At 34.3% G+C, this 26755-nt stretch overlaps 1 protein-coding gene across 1 annotated transcript in view; it reads left to right on the top strand.

Annotated features, from left to right (window-relative positions):
* AGTPBP1 (ATP/GTP binding carboxypeptidase 1) overlaps positions 1 to 26755 on the top strand; it is a 170935-nt gene that overhangs the window by 116401 nt on the left and 27779 nt on the right. The window contains 6 exon segments of the mRNA XM_082401141.1: positions 11137 to 11224; positions 14642 to 14786; positions 17413 to 17566; positions 18601 to 18781; positions 20090 to 20219; positions 21267 to 21398. Coding sequence (XP_082257267.1) covers positions 11137 to 11224; positions 14642 to 14786; positions 17413 to 17566; positions 18601 to 18781; positions 20090 to 20219; positions 21267 to 21398 — 830 coding nt within the window.

The following is a 26755-nucleotide window of genomic DNA, read 5'->3' on the forward strand; positions in this document are numbered from 1 at the left end:
GAGGCTGCCAGCCACTGATTAGTAGGGCTGGGTTGTGAGGTGGCTGGCTGTGGAACCCCAGGGGGCCTTAGGGCTAGTGCTGGCTCACTGGTGGACAGAGTTGGGGTCCAGGAGATCCTGGGGCCAGTACTCACTCCCTGGTGGCTGAAGCCAGGTCTTGGAGCTGGTGCTGGCCTTACTGGCAAGCAGAGCTGGGTCCTGGGGTCTGGCTAGAGGGCCCAGGGGTCCCAGAGCTGGTGTCAGACCACTGGAGGGTGGGGCTGGTTTGTGATACAGCTGGCTGCAGGGTTTGGGGTGTCCTGAAACTTGTCTTGGCTTGCTGGTAGGTGGGACTAGGGCCCAACTGTCCCAGGTCTGGTGCTGGCCTGCTAGTGGTTGGGCTGGGTCCTGCCCCGGCAGGCTTCAGGGCTGAGGTTGTCCTGGGGCTGGTGAGTGCCCACTGGTGGGTGAGACTGGTCTTGAGGCTAGAGCAGGCTTGCTTTTGGGCAGGGGCTGGTGCCTGTCCAGTGGTATGTGGGGCTGGTCCTGAGGCCAGTGTCAGCTTCCTGCTGGTAGGTGGAGTTGGGTCTTGGAATCTCTGCCTGTAGGGCCCTGGAGGTCCCAGATCTAGTGCCTGCACACTGGTGTGTGGGGCCAGGTCCTGGGCCCTCTGGTGGGCACAGCTGTGTCTGGGGCAGCTGTCTGTTCAGGGGTTCTTAAGGCAGCCTGCCTGTTGGTGGGTGGGGGGTATGTCTTGGCCCAGTTAGTTGCTTGGCCTCGGGTGGCCCAGAACTGGTACCTACAGGCTGTTGAGTCCTGGGGTCCTGGGGCTAATAAGCTAGAGGGAGGATTCCACAGTGATACTTGCCAGCACCAGTGTCTGATAGAACTAGCATCCAAAGATGGCTGCCCCCCAGTGTCTGTGTCCTTAGGGTGAGCTCCAGTTTCCTCCTGCTTCTCTGGGAGACTTCTCAAGATCAGCAGTTAGGTCTGACCCAGGCTCCTTTCAAATTACTTCTTTTTCCCTGGGCCCTGGAATGTGTGAGATTTTGTGTTTGTCCTTTAGGAGTAGAGTCTGTTTCCCACAGCCCTCCAGCCCCCCTGAATTTAAGCCCTGCTAGCCTTCAAAGCCAAACATTCTCAAGGCTTGTTTCCTGGCACAGGACTCCTGGGCTAGGGAGCCTCATGTGGGGCTTAGACCCCTTGCTCCCTGGGGAGAACCTCTGCAATTGTATTCTCCTGTTTGTGGACTGCCCACTGAGGGGCATGTGTCTTGACTATACCATGACTCTCCCCCTCCTACCCATCTCGTTGTGGTTCTTCTTTATATCTTTAGTTGTAGAAGATCTTTTCTGGTAGGTTCTAGTCTTTTTCATAGGTGGTTCTGCAGATAGTTGTGATTTTGGTGTGCCCCTGAGAGGAGGTGAGCTCAGGGTCTTTCTACTCTGCCATGTTGGGAAGTCTCCTGCAAGCATTTAGGTTTTGGATTTGTTCTCGATTACAACTTAATTCTGTATCCCCTCCCCTCCAGATTTTGATACTAAGCCCTCCTTGTTATTTTCTAGATGGCTTCTAATTGTGTTTGGTTTTGGTATCCCTTTTGGCCCAAGAATTATTTAGAAAAGGGTTTGTTATATTTTTAGTTGGTTAAATTATTTTGGCTATAATTTTTCTCATTGCATTCAAATTTTAATCAGTTTTGTTCATAGATGTGAAATTTATGATTTGAAATAATTTTTATGGCTTAATATCTGATCAGTTTTAGTGTTCACAGGTTCTTGGAAAATATGTATTCTTTGTTGGCAACATAATTTAACATACATTGTTAAGTTTATTGTTATAAAACGGTTTATTCAGTTTTCTGTATCCTTTTTATTTTTTATCTTGTCTACTTGCCCAAGGCTTAAGAAAACTCAACAGTCTTTCACTTCTATTATGTTTCTGTCAATACCTCATTTAAAATGAGGTATTTAAAATGTATACATATTTTTTCTATTTTAATGCTGTATCATTTGGCACATAGACATTTATAAGTTTTCCTGTTCCTTTTGTGTATACCCATTAACAGTATAAATTAGTCACATTCATTCCATTCAGTATCTTTTGCCCAGAATTGTATTTTTATATTATATTGATTTGAATTTGTTTGATACATCTTTGCTGATTGTTTTTGTAAATAGAGGTTGCATTTTGTTGTTCGACCCTTGCCTTTTAAAATGTGATTTTAACCTATTTAAAATTCTTTTTATAATTGATACTTTTTTAATGTTTTCTATATTTGCTGTTCTTTATTTTCTTTATGTGTTATTCTTTAAGGGCCTACAAGGTGTAGTATGACACTTCTTTTAGCTGTGGGAAACCAAAATATGTATATATAAAAATAGATTGTGAGGCATATTCTGTACTGGATTTCTTTCAGTCCTGCTCCATCTGTCTTAAGTTTAGTAGAGATTCCTCCCAGATTCTGACAAGAAGTTGTCTGTTGTGAGTCTTTCATTTTCCTATACTTGTAAGTATTTAACTAGGAGGTTGGTAGAAGCTGTAGAAAGAGTTGTTTGGTAGATGTAATTTTTAAATGAACTCTAGTATTAGATTTGTTAGGGTAATGCAACATACAGCAAATCTTGGTTTGTCTGAACATCAATAGAGTTAGAAGACGGGAGAGACCAATATTTTAGTAAATTAGAATTCAACATTTTAAGAAATGATAACCAGCTATGTAGTTAATGTTAATTGTCATGAGATTCATACTGAATTCACTTCAGGGATGGTAATGATGACTGAAGATATTTGCAGTGGAAGCATCTTCAGCTGGAAGAATTTATTTAATTGTCATGCATGATTGAAGTCAGGAAATAATATTAATTAGGAAATTGTAAAAAAAAATTTTTTCCCCATTGGGACATGCTGCTTGGGGGAGTATTTAAATGTTGGTTCTTCTAGCAGATGTGCCCAATAGAGGTCTTGTTCTTTGGCAGTGTCCCTCAAAAAAGAGCAGAATTATAGTTTCTTTTGTTTCACAAGTTGCCCTTTTCTTGGAGAATTTTTAGGTGATTCTATTAAATATTAGTTTTCTCACAATGAATGATCTTATTTGTAAATTTGTATATGAGAATTTATATCACTATATACTACTGATATATCTGTTATAATCCGTCACGCCCTCCCCCCTCTCGGGCCCCCCCCCCCTTACTTGAAAGGGGTTTGCTCGAATTATCACTAGATGGCAGTCTTGCGTTTTAGTAACTTAGAGCTTTAGTCACAAGCTCCCTCTTTCTCCCCCTGCCCTCCCTCCCCCATATCTTCCAGATATATGAAGATTTTTAACCACTCTCTTATATAAATTGAACATATGTGGAACCAGGCAACAAAATAGAATTTCAGAGTCAATTCTGTAGCATTCCCACCTTGCTCACATTAGTTAATTCCATACTTGGAAGTTGAGCTATCTCTTGACTAAAGAAGTCTTCCCTGACTCCCCAGACTGGCTTAGTCCCCTTGATAAATGTTGCTTGTAATTTTTTCCTTTTAGGGTGCTCTTCACAGTTTTATGTTGTTTTTGTATGTGGCTGATTAATACCTTTCCTCTCTATGTGCCCCTCCCTGCAAATTGTTTGTATATTCCACAAGATCAGGGACAGTATCTGTTGCTGACCACTGTTATTTATAGTAAGGCATTTAGTAGATGTTCAGTTAAATAGTTATTAAATAAATGAGGCAATGGATGAATGAACTATGAAGATCCTATTAGGAACATAAAATGCCACGCACAAAATATATGTCAAGAAGACTAGTTCAGTTTATGATCATCGTTTTCTAAATTTATTTTTGAAATAATTTCAAACTTACAGAAAAGTTGTACCCTTTATCTAAATGTTGGGCTTCGAAAGTGATGCCCCATCACCCTAGAACACTTTCAGTATATTTTGTGCAAACATGGCATTTTTCTATGTAACTATGGGATAGCTATCAACATCAGGAAATTATCATTGATATATGAATCCCATCTAATCCTTAGACCCCCCATTTAAGTTTCACCTATTTTCTCATTAATGACCTTAATAGCACAAGGATTCAGCTCAAACCACATGTTGTATTTAGTTGTCAAGTCTCTTTAGACTATTTTAGTCAGGAACAGTTTTGTGGTCTTTAATGTTCATGACCTTGACACTTTTGAAAATTATAGCACTTATTTTGTAGAATGGTTCTCAGTTTGGAGTTGTCTCATGTTCCTCATGATTTAAGTTAGGCATCTTTGGGAGGAACATCACAGAAGTGACATTGTGTTTTGGTGACCCAGGATTTTGTTTTATTACTGATAGTAATAATTTATTCACTTGATTAAGTTGGTGTCTGCCAGACTTTTCCATTGTAAAGTTACCTTTTTTCTCTTTGTAGTTAGTAAGTATTTTACATGTTAATATCAGTATAGAATTGTTTACTGTTTTACTCAGTGGGTTGTAATTTGTTGCTATCATTATTTATTTTGATGTTTAAATTGCCCAGCATTTGGCCATTGGGATCCCTTCATGCTGCATTGTGTGTTCTTTTGACATGTCCCTGTCATTCTTTATGGGTGTCCTTGCTTTTTTGGCACAAGATGCTCAGGGCTCATCTTGCCTTTCAACAATCGTTTCTTCAAAGAGCCCTGGTTTGGAGAATGGTATTTTAAAAATAAGATCTGTATGCATAGTGTCTACATTGTTATTGGACCTGTCCATGGACAGAGCTAGGGAATATGTATTTGTATATACAAGCGTTTATATAGAAATTTTCATTGGTAGTAATTTATACATATGTGTATGTTTATTTTTGTGTGTGTATGTTATACACAAACACACACATAAGCACACACACAGTATCTCCATGAAGTCACACTGATACCTTCATTGCACAGGATTTATTCTAGTTTTCTTTCCATATTTACAACCTCCTTCTCCAACATGGAGAATTTTGGCTTCTACTATTCTTAATATATTTATTTATTTGATGAATTCCAGTGTACGTAACAGTCTGTCCTTTGCACTTACGGGCAGATGCCCTCCTCACCCCTTTCAAGGCCTGACACCCAAGTCAACCTGTCTCCCTTGCCTCTGCATGGGTATCCTCCCTTTTTGTTTTGTTTTTCATTTTGATTTTAATTTCTAGTTTTATTACATGGTGATCAGAGAGTTTTGTTTTTAATATTTCTCTTTTATGGAACTTACTGACATTTCCTTTTGACCTAATATATAGTCAATTTTTGTGAATATTCCCGATGCTCTTAGAAGAAGGTATATTCTCTACTATCAGGATACAGTGTTCAACATATCTATATAAGATTTGCCTTATTATGTTATTTAGATCTATATAAATATTCTTAATTTTTGTTTAATCGGTCTGTCTTATACTGAGAGTGGAGTGTTAGCATCTGCTATCAGTAGTATGTTTCTAATACTTCTCCTGTATTTCCTGTAGTTTCTGCCTTACATAAGAGGTTGGTCTTATCTGGTGCATAGATATTGTGCCTTGCTATATTTTCACTGTGAATTGTGACTTCATAAAATTCCTTCTTCGTGTCACTTAGTATTTTTTAGCCTGCAATCTACTTTGAGCTCATGATTTCAATCCCTCCTTTACTGTTTCCACTTCTGTGGTATATCTTTGCCCATTTTTCTACATAAAGGCAACTTGAAGTCTGTTATATTCTGTCTTCCAGTAATGCTGAAGGCCTGGGCGTGTGTGGTTTTTATTTGTGCTACTTGTTGAATTTATTTATTTGTTCTTGGTGAGGATGTGTGGAGTGATTCTGATTCAAGTGACTACCATTACCCTGCAGACCAAGAATCTCATCTTCCTGTTTTTAGTATGACTCTCTGCTATGATACCAGCCATATTAGAAGCATGTGTTTTTTTCTCTGTACAGTTACTGATAACATATATGCAGCTTGTGATAGGTACCTTCAGGTTATTCAAGCTCCCCCTCATCTGTTAAATGATGTTGTTAGCTTCAACTTGAAAAATTTGAGTCTGTGATTCACAATACATTTGATGATTAGGGCCTAAAACACCTTGCCTTTCATTGTATCTGCACTTGTTACTGAGCATGTACTCATACAACTTAAGCCTTTACATAGATATTATTAGAGGCTAGTGCCATTGGATGTTGGTTTCACTCTGGCAGTTTAATATTTTGATTGTCTGTATTCAAGTGACAAGCTTGACAGTTCTTAATGTATTTATTTTATACATGTAAAAGTTTATCCTTTGGCTAATGACTAAATCAGTTACTCAAATATGGCCTTTCTGTATCAGGTTGAGTAGATTGTGATTTGTTCAATCTGAGTTACCTCATTTGAATGATTCTTACTGGGGCAACCTATTTTGTTCAGATGGTTTTCATTATACTCAGAATTTCCAAATATAGCTCCCTTCACTGTGACCAGAATTAACCATCATTTTAAAAGTAATAAGAGAATACATTGTCTTTTATAAAATTAGAACACTTCAGATAAATCTTTTATGCCCTTTGACTTTAGCCTGAACCTTGTTCCACCTTACTATAATTAACCATTATTATGAGTTTTGTGTGCCTGGAAGAGGTTGAAGTTTCGGATTGAAATGCCTCACTGACTCCTAGGAAGAAATAAGGAAGACAGGAATCTTTTATATGTACCAGTGAAATACCTGAGTTTCAGATATAAAGAGAAAATCTTAACATACTTCCACTTTAAAAGAACTGGTTACAGTACTTAAATAATATTGATAATAACAGCAGCTAATGTTTATTGAAAATTTATCATGTGCCAGGCCTTCTTTAAGTGCTAACGCATGTGATACTCTTAATCCACACAACAAACCAGCCTAGCAAGGTTGTTATCCACAGAAGAGAAAAAGGGGGCATGAGTGGTTTAGTAATGTGACCAGGATCATGCATGTGGCATGTGGTAAAGTTGGAATTCAAACCCAGGTAGTCTGGTTACAGACTGCATGCTCTTGATCACTATGTTGTTCTGCATGTGAAAAAATTAGGTTAGTATTGGACTCTCATCTGTGGTGCTAGAAGCTAGAGGAGTGCCAAATGTCTTTTGCAAAATCTGTCACTTTTTTGTCACGGCCAACAAACTGCATGTTTGTGTATATGTAGAATTCAGAAAATCTGCTACCCTGAACCCTCTCTGAGAAAAATAAATGAGGAGAAAGATCTCAAGATAGAAGACTTGAAATTTTTAAAATGTGTTAAGTGAAAGTGTTCTAAAAGAGGTGATATGGGAGAAGTGAAAGCTAACTTGTCTTGATGGGATTGCTTAGTTATTTAATATGATAATAGTATACTAGAGAAATATCAGTTAATCATAACTATTAGGATGGGAAATGGAATTGAGAAACACGAAAGAAAGCTTTCAAATGATAGAAGAAGAAAAGGAAATGTGGAAAAATGTAACCAAGCAAGTGAAATAAGAAGTTGTAAAGAAGGAAAAAAAAATTAATGAATAGTAGAAAGAAAGTAAGTTGGAAGGAATGAAATGAAATGTTTGTCTGTCATTACTGACTATGAATGAGCCAAAATGTCCTCAAAAATCAGATATCGAAAATTATACAATTTGTAGGGTCGGAGAATATGTGTGTGTGTGTTTATTAATTAAATGATAAAGTAAAGTTGAAAGAAATGATTGGGCAGAGATAAACTAGGTAAATGCAAATAAAGTAAAGGAAAAGTGGTAATATTAATGTCAGACAAAGAATAATTCAGGGTTAAAAGCACTGACTGCATATTGTGTATTTACAAGTTGCAGTCCTTGAAGATGCTATAATAATTGCAAATCTCCCCCCCCCACTGAGATATAATTGACATATAGCATTGTATTAGTTTCAGGTGTACAACATAATGATTCAATGTTTGTATATATTGTGAAATGATCACTACAGTAAGTCTAGTTAACATCCATCACTACACTTTATTTTTCTTGTGATGAGAACTCTTAAGATCTATTCTCTGAGCCACTTACAAATACACACTATTGTATTATTAACTCTAGTTACCATGCTGCACATTATATCACCATGACTTAGTTGTTTTATAACTGGACGTTCATACCTTTTGACCACTTTACCAACCCCTCCAGCCCCTGCCTCTGGCATCCACCATTCTGTTCTCTGTATCTATGAGTTTGGGTTTTTGTTTTTTTTTTTAAGATTCCACACATATGCAAGATCATACAGTATTTGTCTTTCTCTGTCCTACTTATTAGCATAATGCCCTCAAACTGTGTCCATGTTGTTGCAGATAGCAAGAATTCCTTTTTTATGGCTAAATAATATTCCACTATGTACACACACACATACACACACAGTCATACATACATTATATACATACCACATCTTCTTTATCCATGCACTCATCAATGGATACTTAAGTTGCTTCCATGTGTTGGCTATTGTAAGTAATGGTGCAATGAGCATGCTGGGAGCAGTGCATGTCTTTTTGAATTAGTTTTTTAGGATAAATACCCAGGAGTAGAACTGCTGGATCAAACAGTAGTTCTATTTTTAATTTTTTGAGGAACCTTCATACTGTTTTCCATAGTGACTCCACCAATTTACATTCCCAGCAATGGTGCACAAGGGTTCTCTTTTCTCTACAGTCTCACCAACGCTTATTATTTCCTGTCTTTTTGATAATAGCCATTTTAGCAGGTATGAGGTGATATCTCATGGTGGTTTTGATTTGCATTTTCCTGATGATTAGTTATATTGAGTACCTTTTCATGTACCTGTTGGCCATCTGTATGTCTTCTTTGGAAAATGTCCATTCAGATCCTCTGTCCACTTTTCAATTAGATTGTTTGTTTTTTTGCTATTGAGTTGTATGAGTTCTTCATATATTTTGGATATTAACCCTTTATCAGATATATGATTTGCAAATATTTTCTCCCATTTGTTAGGTTGCTGTTTCATTTTGTTGTTGGTTTCATTTGCTATACAGAACACTAACCTCTTATACAATACAACAGCCATAACCACATGGCACCCACATAGGTAGAGCAAAAGCTCCGAGAAATACAACCTGATTAGAAGACAGTTATTGTGAGAATTTAAAATTCAGTTCTTTAGTGGCACTAGGCTTATTTCCTGTGCTTAACAGCCACACATGGCTAGTGGCTGCCACATTGGACAGTGCAGATATGGAACATTTCCATTCTGGCAGAAAGTTTAATTGGATGGCTCTGATCTAGAAAGTATAGCAAAGGAGAACACTTTATAGACTTATGGGACATAGCTAACCTGGTATTTGGAGGAAAATTGAATGCCTTTAATAACTGCATTATTTAAAATAAAAAAAACTGAAAATAAGTTATTGCTCAAGTGCTCAGTTTTTAAGTACTCAAAAAATAAGTACTCAAGATATTAGAAAAACAAAAAATAAAACCAAAAGGATAGAGAAGAGAATTTTTTAAAATGCCGAAAATAATGAGATAGAAATAGAACAAAACATAGAAATACTGAAATTGATTGAAAAAAGTAAAGATTCTGAACAGACTATAACTGTTGAAAAGGAAATAAAAAATGTATTTATTAGTCACCATATCAGGATGATATTCCAGCTAAATTATATTTACTTCTAAAAAAATTGATTTTACTTTTATTCTAATAAGTGATGGACAGCTTTTTAATATGTTTTTCTGAAGCTAGTGTAATATTATACCAATGCTTGGTAAAGGTAATTTTTTTTTTAAAGACCAATTTTTAGATGCAAAAATTCTAAATGAGATTTAGCTAATTTAATCATACAGCAATAAAAGAATAGCATTTTCTTGGAATGCAAGGATAGTTCACAATAGGAAATCTATCAATTTATTGCATCAAGAGACTAAAGGAGAAAAGCCATGTGATTCTGTTACTGTATGCTGAAAAGGCATTTGATGAAATAATTAAAAACACTTAAATGTAATAAGAATTATGGGAGAAACTGCTCCAGTTATAGGAATAATCATAGCGCCTACCACAGAGGGTTATTGTGAGGATTTAATGACTTAACATATGTAAAAATGCTTAGAACAATATCTGGCACATAGAAATTATTCAGTGTTAGCTCTTTCTACTATTTAAATAAGATAAAGTTGATTTGTTAAAAAAACAATGGGCAAATAATTGCATTGAATGGCAAAGTATTTTGATTAAAATGATCAAGACAGAGTTTTGTTCTTACCACTATATTCAGAATCATTTTTGAGGTTGCTTCATTTCTCTATAATAAAAGTAGAAAATAAAGTAACTGTTACAAATACTAAAAGAGGAGAGAAAATATTTTAAGTTACAAATGATATGATTTGCATGCCTAGAAAACCCTAGAGACTATTAAAGACTAATAAAAATACTCAGAGATAAGTTTAACATAATGGTTCTGTAGCAAGAAAATGAAGAAATGAAAGTTGAACGAGATCTCAATAAAAATTGTCAACCTTTCCAAAATTAACATATGAATTTCGTTAATTCCTGTTAGAAACCTAGAAACCTTTAAAATGATTTTAAAGTGCATGTGGAAAATATACTTCTAAAACTACCTAAGAAAATATACTATATATTTAATTCTGTTTTTGTTAACAGTCCCTCTCCCTCCTCATCCCCTCTCTCCTTCTCCATGCTATAAACACCTATTTGTATGGAGAAGGCTGAGGAAGAAAACAGTCATGCCATTTTAGTGGCATTGTTTTCCTTACCTTGGTGTAGATGGGAATCTATGGAGAGTTAGAGGGGTGATCATACTTAATTTAATATATATTTTTGTCTCTTTCACTTGTTATAAGGAATATATGTATAATTTTTAGTGTAATATGTATTACATATATATAATTCTTATATATTATATACAATTATACATTATAATTATAATGTATATAATTGATCTAATATAGAAAAGATAATAGAAAAATGTTTAATGACTTTTCACTCATTGAAGTTGTAACTCCATTTTAGTTAAAACTAGAAATAAAACATATCATTGATTGATTTAGGAGATTTTAAAGAAAGATCTCAGATTTTTTAAATGCATACTGAAAAACCAAAATGTATTTTCTTTTAGCTTTCCTGAATGTTTGGTGCTTCCTACAATGGCAAGATTAATTTTTAACTCAAAAATTCTGAAAAGAATTTTCTCTTTTTTTCTCTCTGTCAAAGGTATGCAACCACTCATGTATTCGGTTCAGGAAGCGTTAAATGCTAGACCATGGTGGATTCGTGTGGGGACTGACATTTGTTACTATAAGTAAGTATTCTGACAATAATAGGACATCAGTTTACAGAAGGAAATATTAATTCGTCTTATTTCAGTTCAAAGATAAAAAGTTATTGTGTTCTTTGAATTTGGTGATATGCTTTAGTATTACTTCCAACAGAGTTTTTAAAAATTTGAGATCCATTATGGGGGTATATTTAGTGGAAATAAAACGTGTTTTGTAGACAGATGACAGACTTAGGTCCAAATCTTGCCTCCCCCACTTAGATGTGTTCTCAACTTTTTTAGCTTTAAAATTCTGGAAACTTCATTGAGTAAGACTGAAATTAGAAACTCTAGGAAATAATTTACAGTGGTTTTTTTATTATTCTGGTGATATTAAGTGTAATTCTTTTCTCTTCTGCACACAAATGTTTACCTCATTTTAACTTCCAAAATATTTTACTTGGAGATGTATTCCACAGTTACATTACTTCTGCTTTCACAGTTCAACTTTGACTTCAAATAGGTGATCTATTTATCAAGTTAAAATAAGTGCTAGAAATCATTTATTGCTTCAGTGGAATAATTGGATTATTCAATTCATGATTAAGTAATCTAGGATTATCATATGCCTTGCTTCCCATTTTTACTGTTTCTGCATGTAATACATTTCAAGATAACTTCTATCCACTATTGAATGCACTTGACATCCCTCTTTTTCTCTGTTATTAATCTTAATCCTGGCATTTCTGTTTAGTGGATTTTGAGTTTTTATATTTTATATTGTGCTTAACTAGCACTAATGTTCCTTTTCTTTTAGTTTTATCCGTTAGAAGAAGAAGAATTCTAAAATTAAACTGTTTTTAATGGTTTAGATAGGGTTTTGGAAAAACCTAGATCTTAAGTGCTATTGCTTTCTAAGAAAGAAATTGTTCCTTGGATTTAATCTCAGTAGGGTTTTCCCCATTTTATTAGCAAAATAAATAGTAAATAAATGAAGGAAAGAAGCATAAGGTTATATGTAATTCTTCTTCACCTGAATGAATTTCATATTTCTTTCAATGGTAGGCTAATATAAATATACTTTATCATTTATCTCTTTCTCATAAGTTGGAGTGGAGCAGTGATTATCTGGGAAGTGCTTGGTTAGATTTTGGCAGAATGATTTAAATTGTTAAAGGGTGAAACAACGTTTTTCAAAAAGTATTTCTTTCATGCTTCTCTTTTGCACAATAGAAATCATCAATCAATGAATGCTTTTCTTTTTCACACTGTAAAGTGAATGGTCATAGCATCTCAGGTGGTTTTTCTTTTTTATGTAAGGGGTGATGGCAAGGATTTTTGTTTGTTTAGTTTTTATTTTTTCTTTTGGCTCCTTCCAGATCCGGAATTGGAATTCAGGCCAATTCAACAGATATTTATTAACCACTTTCTATGTAACAAGCACTGTTCTAGTTGCTTTCCTCAAGCCTGAAATCCAGATAGTGGGGATTAAAAACTATTTTTGCACTGTCCTTTGATACTTGTTTGTCTCATCTGTAAAATGAGAATAAAACTACTTTCCACGAGTATGTGAGTGAATGTAACCTATAAAATGCCAGGTAGCTGTAATGTGGTGACATAAATACCTCCCCAATTAGATGTTAAGCTTTTGGAGTAAAAGAGTTGGCAGGATCTACTTCCAGACCTTATTTTGCATTTTCCTCAACTCTTAGCACCTTGTCATTGAATATCTATTCAAGATGTAGTGGCTAAGTTAATGAAGACTCTACCATTCTTTTAGGTCAGTGTTCTTTTACTTTCATTAATAGCAAGCTTGATTTTTATAAGATTATATTAGAAGATCTCATCCCAGGGTAGTTCTAAGGTTGTGATCTACCTTGAATGTCTGTGTGCATGAATAAGTAATCTATAGGCCATGGCTTTTCTTCAGTTCATGGCTTACATAATACAAGGTGATTTGGAATTTTAGAAATGAAGTTGATAGACCAAAGCATCTTTAGGTCATCATATCTCAATGATATTTAAAGTCTGGAAAGTAATATGTAGTTTTAAAAACTTTTTATTATGGAAATCTCCAAACATTTACAAAAGCGGATAATAGGATAATGAGGCCCCATGTATTCATCACTGAGTTTCAACAGTTATCAACACATGGTTTCATTTTAGCTATACTTTCACCCCTACCTCCACACTGAATTTTTTAAGGCATATTTTATCCTTATTTTTTTCCAGATATATTTTATCCATAAATACTTCAAAGGTCTTTGTCTTTTTGAGATACATATTTAAGACAATCTAACCACAAGGCCGTTGTCACACCTAAGAAAATTCCTTAATATGATAAAATATCCAGTCAATGTTCGGGCTTACTTGTCTCATAAATATTACTTTATAGTTGGTTTGTTTAAATCAGACCAACCAAGGGATCACACGTATGTCCTTTAAGTCTCTTAATTTATAGGCTTCCTTCTTCTCTATTTTTAAATTTCTCCTTTATTTATTGAAGAAATTAGATCATTTGTCATGCAGGATTTTCCACATTTTGGATTTTGCTGTTTGCATCCCTGTGGTGTTAATGAATTCTTCTATCTCACCAATTTCCTATAAACTCATAGTTAGATATAGAAGCTTTATCAGTTTCAGGTTTCATTTTTGACAAGAATACTTCATAGATGGTGCAGGGAATTCCTGTTGCATCATATTAGGAAACATATCATCTCTGGTTATTTCTTCTTTTGTAATTTTAAAATTGATCAGTGAATTCAGGTATTGTTGTCTGATCCATCAGCCTTTCATCCAATGGTCGTAGCAGCTGTTGGTGATCACTGCCTGGATCCAGTAATGTGTATGGCTATCAAAGAATGGGGCTCTAAAACCTCTATTGATGTAGAGAGTAGTAGCTCTATTTAATTAGTAAATCCAGAAGTGGAAAGTCATGATGTTGACTGATAGCAATTAACTGCTTTTTTAGTACCAAGTCTAATTTTTGTTTTAAACAACATACTGATTTTTTATAGAGATTTATTTATTTATTTATTTATTTTTGGCTGCATCTGGTCTTACTTGCGGCACGCGGGATCTTTCATTGTGGCACGCAGGCTTCTTTCTAGTTGTGATAAGCGGGCTCCAGAGCACGTGGGCTCTGTAGTTTGTGGTACTCAGGCTCTCTAGTTGAGGCACGTGAGATCAGTAGTTATGACGCGCGGGCTTAGTTGCTCCACGGCATGTGGGATCTTAGTTCCGTGACCAGGGAGGAAACCTGCGTCCCCTGCATTGTAAGGCAGATTCTTTACCACTAGACCACTAGGGAAGTCCCCCAAGTCTCATTTTTAAGAGTATCTAAGTTAAACTTTTTTACAAACTATGGTTTTTCTTTTTTTTTTTCTGAAGTTCTGTTTACTAAAATAGCAAGAAAAATCAGAATTTTGGTGTGGATGAAATAAACATGCTTTTCTGTTGCAGAAATCACTTCTCAAGAAGTTCAATTGCTGCAGGTGGGCAAAAGGGAAAATCCTACTATACAATTACATTCACTGTCATTTTTCCACATAAAGATGATGTGTGCTATTTTGCTTATCACTATCCATATACGTATTCAACTTTACAGGTGAGAACTCATTAAGTTGTACTGTGACCATTATTGTGTTGTATGTGTATGTGTCAGATAATTGAAGAAAAATTGCTTTAATTAAATATCTAAATAAGATAAGAAAAAGATTCAGGGTTGATGACTTTAGAAAATAATACAATATTTGTTGAAATCATTAAAGTAAAATGGGAATATAGTCTTCATTTTTATTTAATAGAAATACTATGGAAATATGACATGATTTTTACTTTCCACTTTGGGTAGAAATCTACAGATCACAATTTATAAATTTTAACTAGGTGAGATTTCTACTTGTTTAATGAAAAGCATTGAATCTCACAGAAAATGTAACAGTAGAAAATGTATATGCAATTTAAGTTTTTCTGTTGTGAATTCATTTCTTCCAATGGTTTCATATGGAGTCCTAGATCCAGATTGCTTAGAATATGAGGTATAAGAGTTGTTTTGTGGGTTCTTTTGAGATTTTTTGATTATCTGCATTGTAAAACAAAAAATTCAAGTAATTACTGTGGCAGATTTATACTCAGAACAGAATGTCTGTCCTAATGATCAAGGATCGTGAAGCTTCGTATGATCAATTTACCCAGAAAGGAATTGGAACACTATGATTAGAAACAAGCTTCCAAATTATGAGAGAGGAGAAAATGAGAGAAAAACATAGTCTATAGAGCAGAAGAAATGTCAAGGCCGAGAACATTAAATGAGGCTCACTTTATTTTAGTAAGGTTCCAACCTACAGTAAAGGTATAAACCGATATCTTTCTGTGCTGAATAACATAGCATCAGAAATATAGTGTTGTTATTTACATGGTATTTGTTACTGTTCTTTACTGATGTTATCTTTTTAATATATTTTAAATGCCCCTACTTTCTTCCAGTCCCACTACCATGACCTTTTCCACGCATTACCATTGTTTCTCACCTGGACTTATGCCAACCTCTTTCTAACTGGTGTCCCAAAATTCACTTGTATCCCCTTTCCTCTTCATCACTGTTTTATCACACTGTAGCAAGAGGGCTCTTTGATGGCAAATCTAATCATATAAATCTGCTCCTTAAAACTCCTTAGTGATTTCTCTTGCCATTTGTATGAAGTCTAAAATTCTTACCGTAGCTCATTCAGTCATTTCTCCACTACTTTGCACAGTTTTGGCCATTTCTTCATACTGTTTGAACTGTTATTTACTTAATATTTATCTTTAAATAGACTTTAAAGTAATTCACTCTTTAAAGATTATCCTCATCCTAAGTTAATATCTGTGGAATTACAGGTTTAATGTGCTAAATTTTTTTTCTAATTCACAGTAAAATACATATCTATTAAAAAATTTTTAAAGGTTATCCACATATTACTTAGTTATCTTAATTACCAAATACTATGCTTTGGGAAGGACTGGTCTACCGGGCCCTTCCTTCTGTGTTAAATTCTCGATTTCTTACCCTTTTCTTTCTGGTCTAGCTATAATGAATCTTCTTCAGTTCTTTGAAATGTCCTTTTTTCTTATTTCATGGTCTTCCTGTATGCTTTCCTTCTGCCTACAGCACACTTTCTATCCATTTCACTCATCCTTTGGATCTCACTTTAAATGTAATTTTTTTCTAGAAGACCTTTCCTCCCTGCCCAGACTCTGCGAGGCTCCCTTCCCTTTATTTCAAGCTCTCATAGCACTGTATATTTTTTCTAGGGTAGGGACCATTTATTCATTGTTATATCCCCAATTCCTGGCACAGTTTCTAGCCCAGAAATAGTGACCACATGGTAAATCATGATTATGTGAATGAACATAGGCAAAAGTTTGGAAACCAACTAAGTATCTTTAAAATAAGGGATTGAACAATTTATTTTTGGTGTGACCATATACTAAAACCATTAAAACTTGTGTTTTCAAAAGACATATATTCAACATGTTTAATGATGTGGCATAATATTTATAATTATAAATATCTTAATGTGAATGTATAAATTATTAAATGATAAAATCAGATTATAAAAAGTCTTACATGTAATTACAGTTTTGTTTATATATATTGGCATTTGTTAGTAGTAATCTAGGTGATGCAATTATGGGTGTTTAAAATTTTTTCTTGTACTTTCTGTGTCTTCCAGACATTTTACAATGAGCCTTTATTAATTTGAAATCAGGAAAAATTGTTAAAAAATTTGTGCTGCATAATATTCATTCTCCATATTTTAGGTTGCCATTAACAGATCTATAGTCACAAAATTTCAACATTCAGAAGCCTTTGAAAACCAAAAGCATTTTCATAACCCATTTGGCAGCAAAGCCTGGCCTGAATTGATGTGAGCTTATTTAGAATATTGATTCTACTTAGCGTGACTCTTCATATGCTTTGCTACAGAAATACTAATGTGCTTATTTACAGGCTGCTGCCGCTGACCCCACTGGTTATATCGCACTATTAAGGGTATCCAAACTGTATCTATCCCCTTTCTCAAGTTCCCAAATACTGATGTTTAACTGCATCTGGACCCTAATCCCTGGAGAAGGGATTAGGAATCTGATTCACTTTTAGTTATGTTCAAGATCTGGATGCATTTATTTCTGTTTATCATAGGGAGTTTTTGAATGATTATATACTTTGCTTTTAAATTTTTATTAAGATGCATCTTCAAAAATTGGAATCAGCACACAATCCTCAGCAAATCTATTTTCGAAAAGATGTGTTATGTGAAACCCTGTCTGGAAACAGCTGTCCCTTGGTGACTATAACAGCAATGCCAGAGTCTAATTATTATGAACATATCTGTCAATTCAGTAAGTTTGTCTTCTTCACTCACAATACCAATCATTCTTACTTATTTTTCTTTGCTTCATGACTATTTTGTAAGGGCATTAGTACTAGGAATAGGTATCCGAAGTCTTGGGTTCTAGTCTGGGTCCTGTTACTGCCTAGCTCGGGCCCACTTCTGGGCCCCAGATTCCTCATATGAGGGAGCTGCCTGAGATGACCTCTGAGGTCTCTTGATACTAATATTCTGTAGTTCTTATTCTTAGAAGTCATACCCAAATTATAGTATAACAAATTATACCATCAGTTTAAGACTTTACAATTAATTTTATTTATAAATAAAACTACCATAAACCTATCAAGTATTTTGATGCTAGTACTGAATAGCTACTTGTTTTTCCCTGCCATTTATGTTTTTAAAGTTGCCTCAAATGTACAGCTATGGTAAAAAATATATACATATAAGAAAACTGTTCTAATTTTGTTAAGAAGGTAAAATATTTTCAGGAAAGAGAAAGAGCTTGCTATTCATGAAAATATGAGCAGATGAACTGAATGGTTATTTTGTAGCCCTGTATATCTAAATGTATAGTGAAAAATAGTTTTCTTTGTAAATCTCTGAGCAGATATACCTATTGTTCTGTGCTTATCATAGCGACCATAAAACAGGAATAAGATTATATTTTCCTTCTTTTTTCCGTGACTTTATGAAAAATAAATTTATATTTCATCTATTTTCCCCAGATACTTGTTCTTTATGAAACCAAGATAATATTAAAAAATTAATTTTATATGTTAGATTAATCATTGTGAAATAAATGACTCAAATACTATTTAATGTGTTATGTTCATATAAGACATGACTTATATGGGTTTTATATCTGTTTTCTCTAGCGGGCCTAGTAGAGTGCTTGTATATAGTAGGTGCACAGTGAGTTCTACTTTGACTTTATATCAGTATTCACAATTGAGTAAAAATATTTCTGAAGGCCCAAGGTCAAACATCATACAGACTTTTAGTAGACGTTCATTTTAATTTGAGGTTTTATATCTACTTTAGGAAATCGCCCTTACGTTTTCTTATCTGCTCGGGTGCATCCTGGAGAGACTAATGCAAGTTGGGTAATGAAAGGAACATTGGAGTATCTCATGAGTAATAACCCTACTGCTCAGAGCTTACGAGAATCCTATATTTTTAAAATTGTCCCTATGCTAAATCCAGATGGTGTCATCAATGGAAAGTAAGTTAAGCAATAGTTATAGAAATATTATAGATTGTTGTGGCTATCCTGTATAAACTTGTTGAAATAATAGCATCCACATTAATTTCAAAAACAAATCTAGTGATTTTTCTAGAACAAAAAAAATTTAGTGAAGAATTAATCTGATAAATTTTTAAATGAAAATATTATTTGTATATTGTTAGTACTATGATATTTTGAGAAATTCTGTATCTATTCATGAGAATATGATTTTATAAAATGTATGTCTGCTTGAATTGTTTTAGAAAAATCACAGTATTGGGATATGAAAAAGATTTTTAGCACATTGTCTTATAGTCCTTTTTATTTGTCATGGCATGGTCTTAGGTTGTTTTAAGATTTAGAATCTTCTGGGATCTCTTTCCACTAGTATGGAATATTGGCTCCATCTGCTAACCTCTTCTTGATATGAGTAGGAATTCTTTAGAGTGGAAATACTGGAACGTTACTTTTTAAGTGGAGGTGGCTTATAGTTGGTACAGTTCATTTATTGTGTCAGTTAGACCAAGGTCTCTTTAGTGCTTCTGAAAGGGGGAAGTTAGTCTAACTGTCATGAGCATCTCCAAAGTCGAGGACACCATATTTATTTATTCAATAAAAGAACCATGAATATTTCTCATATTTAGGAAATTTTTGAATTAAAAAAATAGAATAATTTCTTTTTAGGTAGTATGATTATGGAACTAAAATGAGACTTTATGTCTAGTTTTAATTCAGAAACATATTGACCAGTTAGAATTCTGTTTATATTTCTGTTATCACCTTCTGACCGTTTACTTCAATTTTCACTCAGTGGCTTTAATACTTAATACCTACAATTAATGAAAATGTATTTGGATTTTTGCAAGAATGTGTGCTTTTCATACACAATACTTATCTTTCTTAGAAGGAGGGCCCAGATAGCACTTTTAATAATAACTGATACAATCAAAATACAGAATGTTAGCTTAAGAAATGATTATTATGTAGTTAGAATGGAAAATATGACCATGAATAAATTTTATGGTGTATGGAACAAAACCCCAGAATGGAGAATTTTTCCTATAGCTTGAAAATTTTGACTTATAAAACTGCAAGCTTACCACAGTTAAATGCATGTAACACAAGATCTTGCATATAGCAAATGCTAAATAAATGTTTACTTACTGACTATAATATGCATTCTGGTGAGCACACCCCATTTATACCTGTTTGAAATATTTAGTGGAATAGAATCATAAAATTAAATCAAGTATATGTAAGAGTTTATTGGTACCAATCTTTGTCATTGTGTTTACATATGTGTAGTCACCGCTGTTCTTTAAGTGGAGAGGATTTGAATAGACAGTGGCAAAGTCCAAATCCAGATTTACATCCTACAATTTATCATGCCAAGGGTCTGCTGCAATATCTGGCTGCAGTGAAGCGTTTACCACTGGTAAGCGGCAATATTTGTTTGTATAGTCAAAGAGGTGATTTTGTTGTAAGTTAGTATTTGGTAGATTATTTTCTGGTTATAAAAGCTGGGTGTTAATTTCAAAAACAGTTTCTTTAACACATCTTTGTTATCTATCACTTGTGTATTAATTATTATGTTGTCAAATTAATACAGTGTATCGATATTCTTATTTCATTAGATTTAATTTTTATAATTCTCATGAGCCCTTTACTTTTCTGTTTTGTTTATGAATATTGGTAACTCCTGGCTGTAAGTTTTAGCTATTTAACTTCACTGTTTGAACAATATCAAGGTAAAAGTACAATAGGTATCTTCCAAATTCTCAAACTAGTAGAAACTTATTTCTGAGCTCTTTAGCTAATTCTAAAGCAGGTAAGTCTCGACGATACACATAGGAAAGGTAGTATAGGCATGGTGGGAGACTCTCCTGAACTGTGTATGTGTATTTCTTCTGTTTTCAGCAACTTTTGTTTAGAATGTTTCCATTATTTTAGTCTTTAAATGAGTTAGTCTTCCTTTGGGAAAGATAGAACACTTTGCAGAGGGGCAAAATTGGCATGCAAATCTGTCCATTTTCTATTTTTAAAATGATGCTCTTAAAAATTAAAGGGAAACCATGCCCCCTTTTAAAATGTTTTTCATGAAAGCATTTTTTATGTTCTCTTAAATTAGGTAAATATTTTAACAACCCTTGGGGCAGTGATGAGTGCAGCTGTAGATTTGACCTATAACTGAATTTATTGTTTTTTAAGTGATGAATAGTAGATACAAAAGAAAGAGTGCAACTCGTGGCTTGACGCAGGACCTACCTGCAAAGGATTTAGCCATTCTAAGATTAATCATAGATCCTTTCCAAAAGTAAATATGTATTATTACTTTTATTGATTCTACTTGTTAAATGGTGGCTCAGTTACAATAAAAGGACAAAGGAACACAGAACTGTTTATTGGCTTCATATTAGCTAGCTTTACTTGGCAATATATGAATTTGAAGGATTTTCTTTTTAAAATATATTATCTTTTCAAGGTTTATTGTGATTATCATGGCCACTCCCGAAAGAAGAATGTATTTATGTATGGCTGCAGCATCAAAGAGACAGTGTGGCACACGAATGACAATGCAGCTTCATGTGATGTTGTGGAAGATATGGGATACAGGGTAATTATTACAGATAAGGCAGGAATTTTTGAATTTCAAACACTCATAAAACTACAGAAAATAATTTAACATATAGGAACTACTCAGATTCAGTAAATGTTGCCATTTTGTTTCAGATTTTTCGTTTTAAATGTTTCTTCTAATTTTTTTTGCTTTTCACATTTTTTTAATTAAAGTAGACTTGATTTACAATATTACATTAGTTATGGGTGTGCAGTGTAGTTATTCACTATTTTTGTAGATTATACTCCATTTAAAGTTATTATAGAATGTTGGCTGTATTTTCTGTGCTGTACAGTATATCCTTGTATTGTTCATGCATTGTTTATTTTATACATAGTAGTATGTGTCTCTTAATTGCCTACTGTTATCTTGCCACTACCCCATCCCTCTCCCTACTGGTAATGGCTAGTTTGTTCCTTATACCTGTGAGTCTGTTTCTCTTTTGTTATATACATTTGTTTTATTTTTTAGATTCTACATATAAATGATAATATACAGTATTTGTCTTTCTCTGTCTGACTTATTTCACTAAGCATAATACCCTCCAGGTCTATTCATGCTGTTTCAAATGGCAAAATTTCATTCTTTTTTATGGCTGAGAGTATTCCATTGTATAATATACACCACATCTTCTTTATCCATTCATCTGTTGGTGGATACTTAGGTTGCTTCCATGTCTTGGCTATTGTAAATAGTGCTGCTGTGGACATTGAGGTGCATGTATCATCTTGAATTAGAGTTTTTTGTCTTTTCTGGATATGTGCCCAGTAGTGGGATTGCTGGATCATATGGTAGCTTTATTTTTAGTTTTTTAAGGAACCTCCATACTGTTCTCCATAATGGTTGTACCAATTTACATTCCCACCAACAGTGTAGGAGGGTTCCCTTTTCTCCACACCCTCTCCAGCATTTATTATTTGTAGACTTTTTGATGATGGCCGTTATGACCAATGTGAAGTGATACCTCATTTTGGTTTTGATTTGCATTTCTCTAATAATTAGCGATGTTGAGCATCTTTTCATGTGCCTGTTGGCCATCTGTGTGTCTCCTTTGGAAAAATATCTATTCAGTTCTGCCCATTTTTTAATTGGGTTGGTTGAGGGTTTTTTTGATGTTGAGTTGTATGAGCTGTTTATATATTTTGGATATTAACCTCTTTCAGTTATATCATTTGCAGATAGTTTCTCCCTCTACGTAGGTTGTCTTTTCATTTTGTCAGTTGTTTCCTGTGCTGTGCAAAAGCTTTTAAATTTAATTAGGTCCTAGCTATTTATTTTTGTTTTTGTTTCCTTTACCTGAGGAGACAGATCAAAAAAATATTGCTGTGACTTACATGAAAGAGTGTTCTGCCTATGTTTTCTTCTGTGAGTTTTATGGTTTCCAGCCTTACATTTAGGTCTTTAATTCATTTTGAGTTTACTTTTGCATATGGTATGGAAAATGTTTCTAATTGTACTTTTTTACATGTAGCTGTCCAGTTTTCCCACCACCACTTATTGAAGAGACTGTCTTTTTCCTATTGTATATTTTTGCCTCCTTTGTCATAGATTAATTGATCATATGTTAGTGCATTTATTTCTGGGCTCTCTATTCCATTGCTCGATATGTCAGGGTTTTTTTGTGTGTGTGTGCCAGTACATTCCTGTTTTGATTACTGTAGCTTTGTAGTGTAGTCTGAAGTCAGGAAGTCAGTGGTACCTCCAGCTTTTTTTTTTTTTTTTTTCCCTCCAGATTGCTTTATAGTCTTTTGTGGTTCCATATAAATTTTAGGATTATTTGTTGTACCTCTCTGAGAAATGTCCTGGGTATTCTAGATATTTTGATAGGGATTGCATTAAATCTGTAGATTGCTTTGAGTAGTATGGACATTTCAACAATATTAACTCTTCCAGTTCATGAACAGGGATATCTTTCCATTTCTTTGTATCATCTTCAGTTTCCTTCATCAGTGTTATATAATTGTCAGATTATAGGTCTTTCAGTTTATTCCTATGTATTTTATTCTTTTTGATGCAGTTTTAAATGGAATTAGTTTTGGATTCCTGAACTAATGATAGATCATTATCAGTGTATAAAAAAGCAACAGATTTCTGTATTTTAATCTTGCATCCCGTACAAGAAAAATCCCAAATAAACAACCTAACCTATCATCCAAAGTAATTAGAAAAAGAAGAACAAACAAAGCTCAAAATCAGCAAAAGGAAGGAAATAATAAAGATCAGAGTGGAAATAAAATTGAGACCCCCCCCTCAAAAAAATAGAAAAAATCAGTGAAACCAAGAGCTGTTTTTTTTTTTTTTTTTGAAAAGATAAACAAAATTGATAAGCCTTTAACCAGGCTCATTAAGGAAGGGAGAGAGGTCCCAAATAAACAAAATAAATGAAAGAGGAGAAATTACAACCAATATCACAGAGATACAAAAAACATAAGAGAATACTATGAACAGTTTTATGCCAACAAATTGGATGACCTGGAAGGAATGGATAAATTCCTAGAAATATACAATCTTCCAAAACTGAATCAGGAAGATATATTGGGTAGGCCAAAAAGTTTGTTTGGTTTTTTCCATAAGATGGCTCTAGTAGCATTTAGTTGTCTTTAACTTCATTCAAAATAATTTTGTTAGATTGTATTGTGACAGCTGTCATGTCAGCATGCATTTAAAAAACTTATCAAAATGGGTGAATTTTTGTGTAGCCATTTTAATATTGAAAATGGAAGAAAAAAAGCAACATTTTTGTCATATTGGTTTTTATTATTTCAAGAGAGGTAAAAACGCAACTGAAATGCAAAAAAAGATTTGTGCAGTGTACGGAGAAGGTGCTGTGATTGATCGAACGTGTCAAAAGTGGTTTGTGGAGTTTCGTGCTGGAGATATCTTGCTGGATGATGCTCCACGGTCAGGTAGACCAGTTGAAGTTGATAGCAATCAAATTGAGACATTAATTGAGAAAAATCAACGTTATACCACGTGGGAGATAGCCAACATACTCAAAATATCCCAATCAAGCGTTGAAAATCATTTGCACCAGCTTGGTTATGTGTATTGCTTTGATGTTTGGGTTCCACATAAGTTAAGCGAAAAAAACCTTCTTGACCTTATTTCCGTGTGAGATTCTCTACTGAAACGTAATGAAAACGTTCCATTTTTAAAACAAATTGTGATGAGCAATGAAAAGTGTATACTGTACAACAATGTGGAATGGAAGAGATTGTGGGGCAAGCGAAATGAACCACCACCAACCACACCAAAGGCCGGTCTTCATCCAAAGAAGGTGATGTTGTATATATGGTGGGATTGGAAGGGAGTCCTCTATTATGAGCTCCTACCGGAAAACCAAACAATTGATTCCAACAAGTACTGCGCCCAGTTAGACCAACTGAAAGCAGCACTTGATGAAAAGTGTCCGGAATTAGTCAGCAGAAAACACACAATCTTCCATCAGGATAATGCAAGACTGCATGTTTCTTTGATGACCAGGCACAAACTGTTTCAGCTTCTCTGGGAAGTTCTGATTCACCCACCGTATTCGCCAGACATTGCACCTTCGGATTTCCATTTATTTCGGTCTTTACAAAATTCTCTTAATGGAAAAAATTTCAATTCTCTGGAAGACTGTAAAAGGCACCTGGAACAGTTCTTTGCTCAAAAAGATAAAAAGCTTTGGGAAGATGGAATTATAAAGTTGCTTGAAAAATGGCAGAAGGTAGTGGAACAAAAGGGTGAATACATTGTTCAATAAAGTTCTTGGTGAAAATGAAAAATGTGTCTTTTATTTTTACTTAAAAACCAAAGGAACTTTTTGGCCAAAGCAATAGGTAACCTGAACAGACTGATCACTAGTAGCAAAATTGAATCAGTAATAAAATAACTCCTAGCAAACAAAAGTCCAGGATCCAACAGCTTCAAAGGGGAATTCTACCAAACATGTAAAGAAGAGCTAATACCTATCCTTCTCAAACCACTCCAAAAAATTGAAAATGAGGGAACACTCCCAAATTCATTCTGTAAGGCCAACATTACCCTGGTAACCAAAACCAAAGACATTACAAAAAAGATTACAGGCCAGTATCTATGATGAATATAGATGCAAAAATCCTCAACAAAATATTAGCAAACCGAGTCCAACAGTATATAAAAAGGATCATGCACAATGATCAAGTTGGATTTATTCTAAGGATGCAAGAATGGTTCATAATCACAAATCAGTCATTGTAATATGCCGCATTAACAAAAGGAAGTATAAAAATCACATGATCATCTCAATAGATGCAGAAAAAGCATTTGACAGAATTCATCCATTCATGTTAAAAACTCTCATCAAAGTTGGTATAGAGGGAGAATATCTCAACATAATAAAGGCCGTTTATGACAAAACCACAGTTAATATCATACTCAAGTTTGAAAAACTGAAAGCTTTTCCTCTAAAAATGCTTCTCACATTTAGATTTTTAATCAATTTGGAATTTATTTTTATTTTTTTATTTTTTGGAATTTATTTTTGTATGAAATGTGGGGGTCTAATTTTAGTTTCCCCATGTATAACCAGTTGTCTCAGCACCATTTATTAAACAGCACCTCCTTCCTCTGCTGATTTTATACAGCCATCTGTTACAGACCTTGTTTCCACATGTATGGGTGTGTTTTGAGGTCTGCCTAGGACTGAAGGGAGATCTATTGTTTTACGTACTGGGTGCTTTTCATTTTGTCACAGTGTCTCTCTTACTATATTTACGCCTAAACAAACACCCCAGGTTATTTTCCAAAAAAAGTTTCAGTAACATACCACTCCCCTTAGCAAAACTTCAAAGCACATTTTCTTTTTGGTGTCCTCTCTCTTCTTCCCCTTTCCCAAATAAATAAAATGATTAGAGTTATGTTAAAAAATGGAAACACTCCAGAAATGTAAAGTAGTGAGTGAAAGTCATCTTCTCTCAATTAATCACTAATTAATCACTTTCACCATGTGTATTGTGAGATTTACCTCTAAGCACATTCATTCATAGATGTATATAAACATAGTATATCAAGTTTTTGTGGTTTTTATTTTTTTTTAACGCTCCACAGCAACTTTTTCTTCACATAATGTTTGTTGGCCATAGGTCCTCATATCTGGATCTGTCTTCATCTTTTTGATAGCTACACAAGATGTTCATTGTGTATTTTTGTTATTATTGTACGACTGTACCAAAATTGTTCACTGTCCCTTGGTGGTGGTCACTTCATTAGTATTGCCAAATTGTTTTTTATAAGGATTGTACAAATTGATACTCCCCAGTGAATGATAGTGCTGTTTCTCCAAACATCTTACTGTCATCTTTGCCAGGTGAAAAAAATATCTGATGGTTTTA

Source organism: Balaenoptera borealis (genome assembly GCF_965194805.1).
Source record: "Balaenoptera borealis genome assembly, chromosome: 8".
Classification (NCBI taxonomy): Eukaryota; Metazoa; Chordata; class Mammalia; order Artiodactyla; family Balaenopteridae; genus Balaenoptera; species Balaenoptera borealis.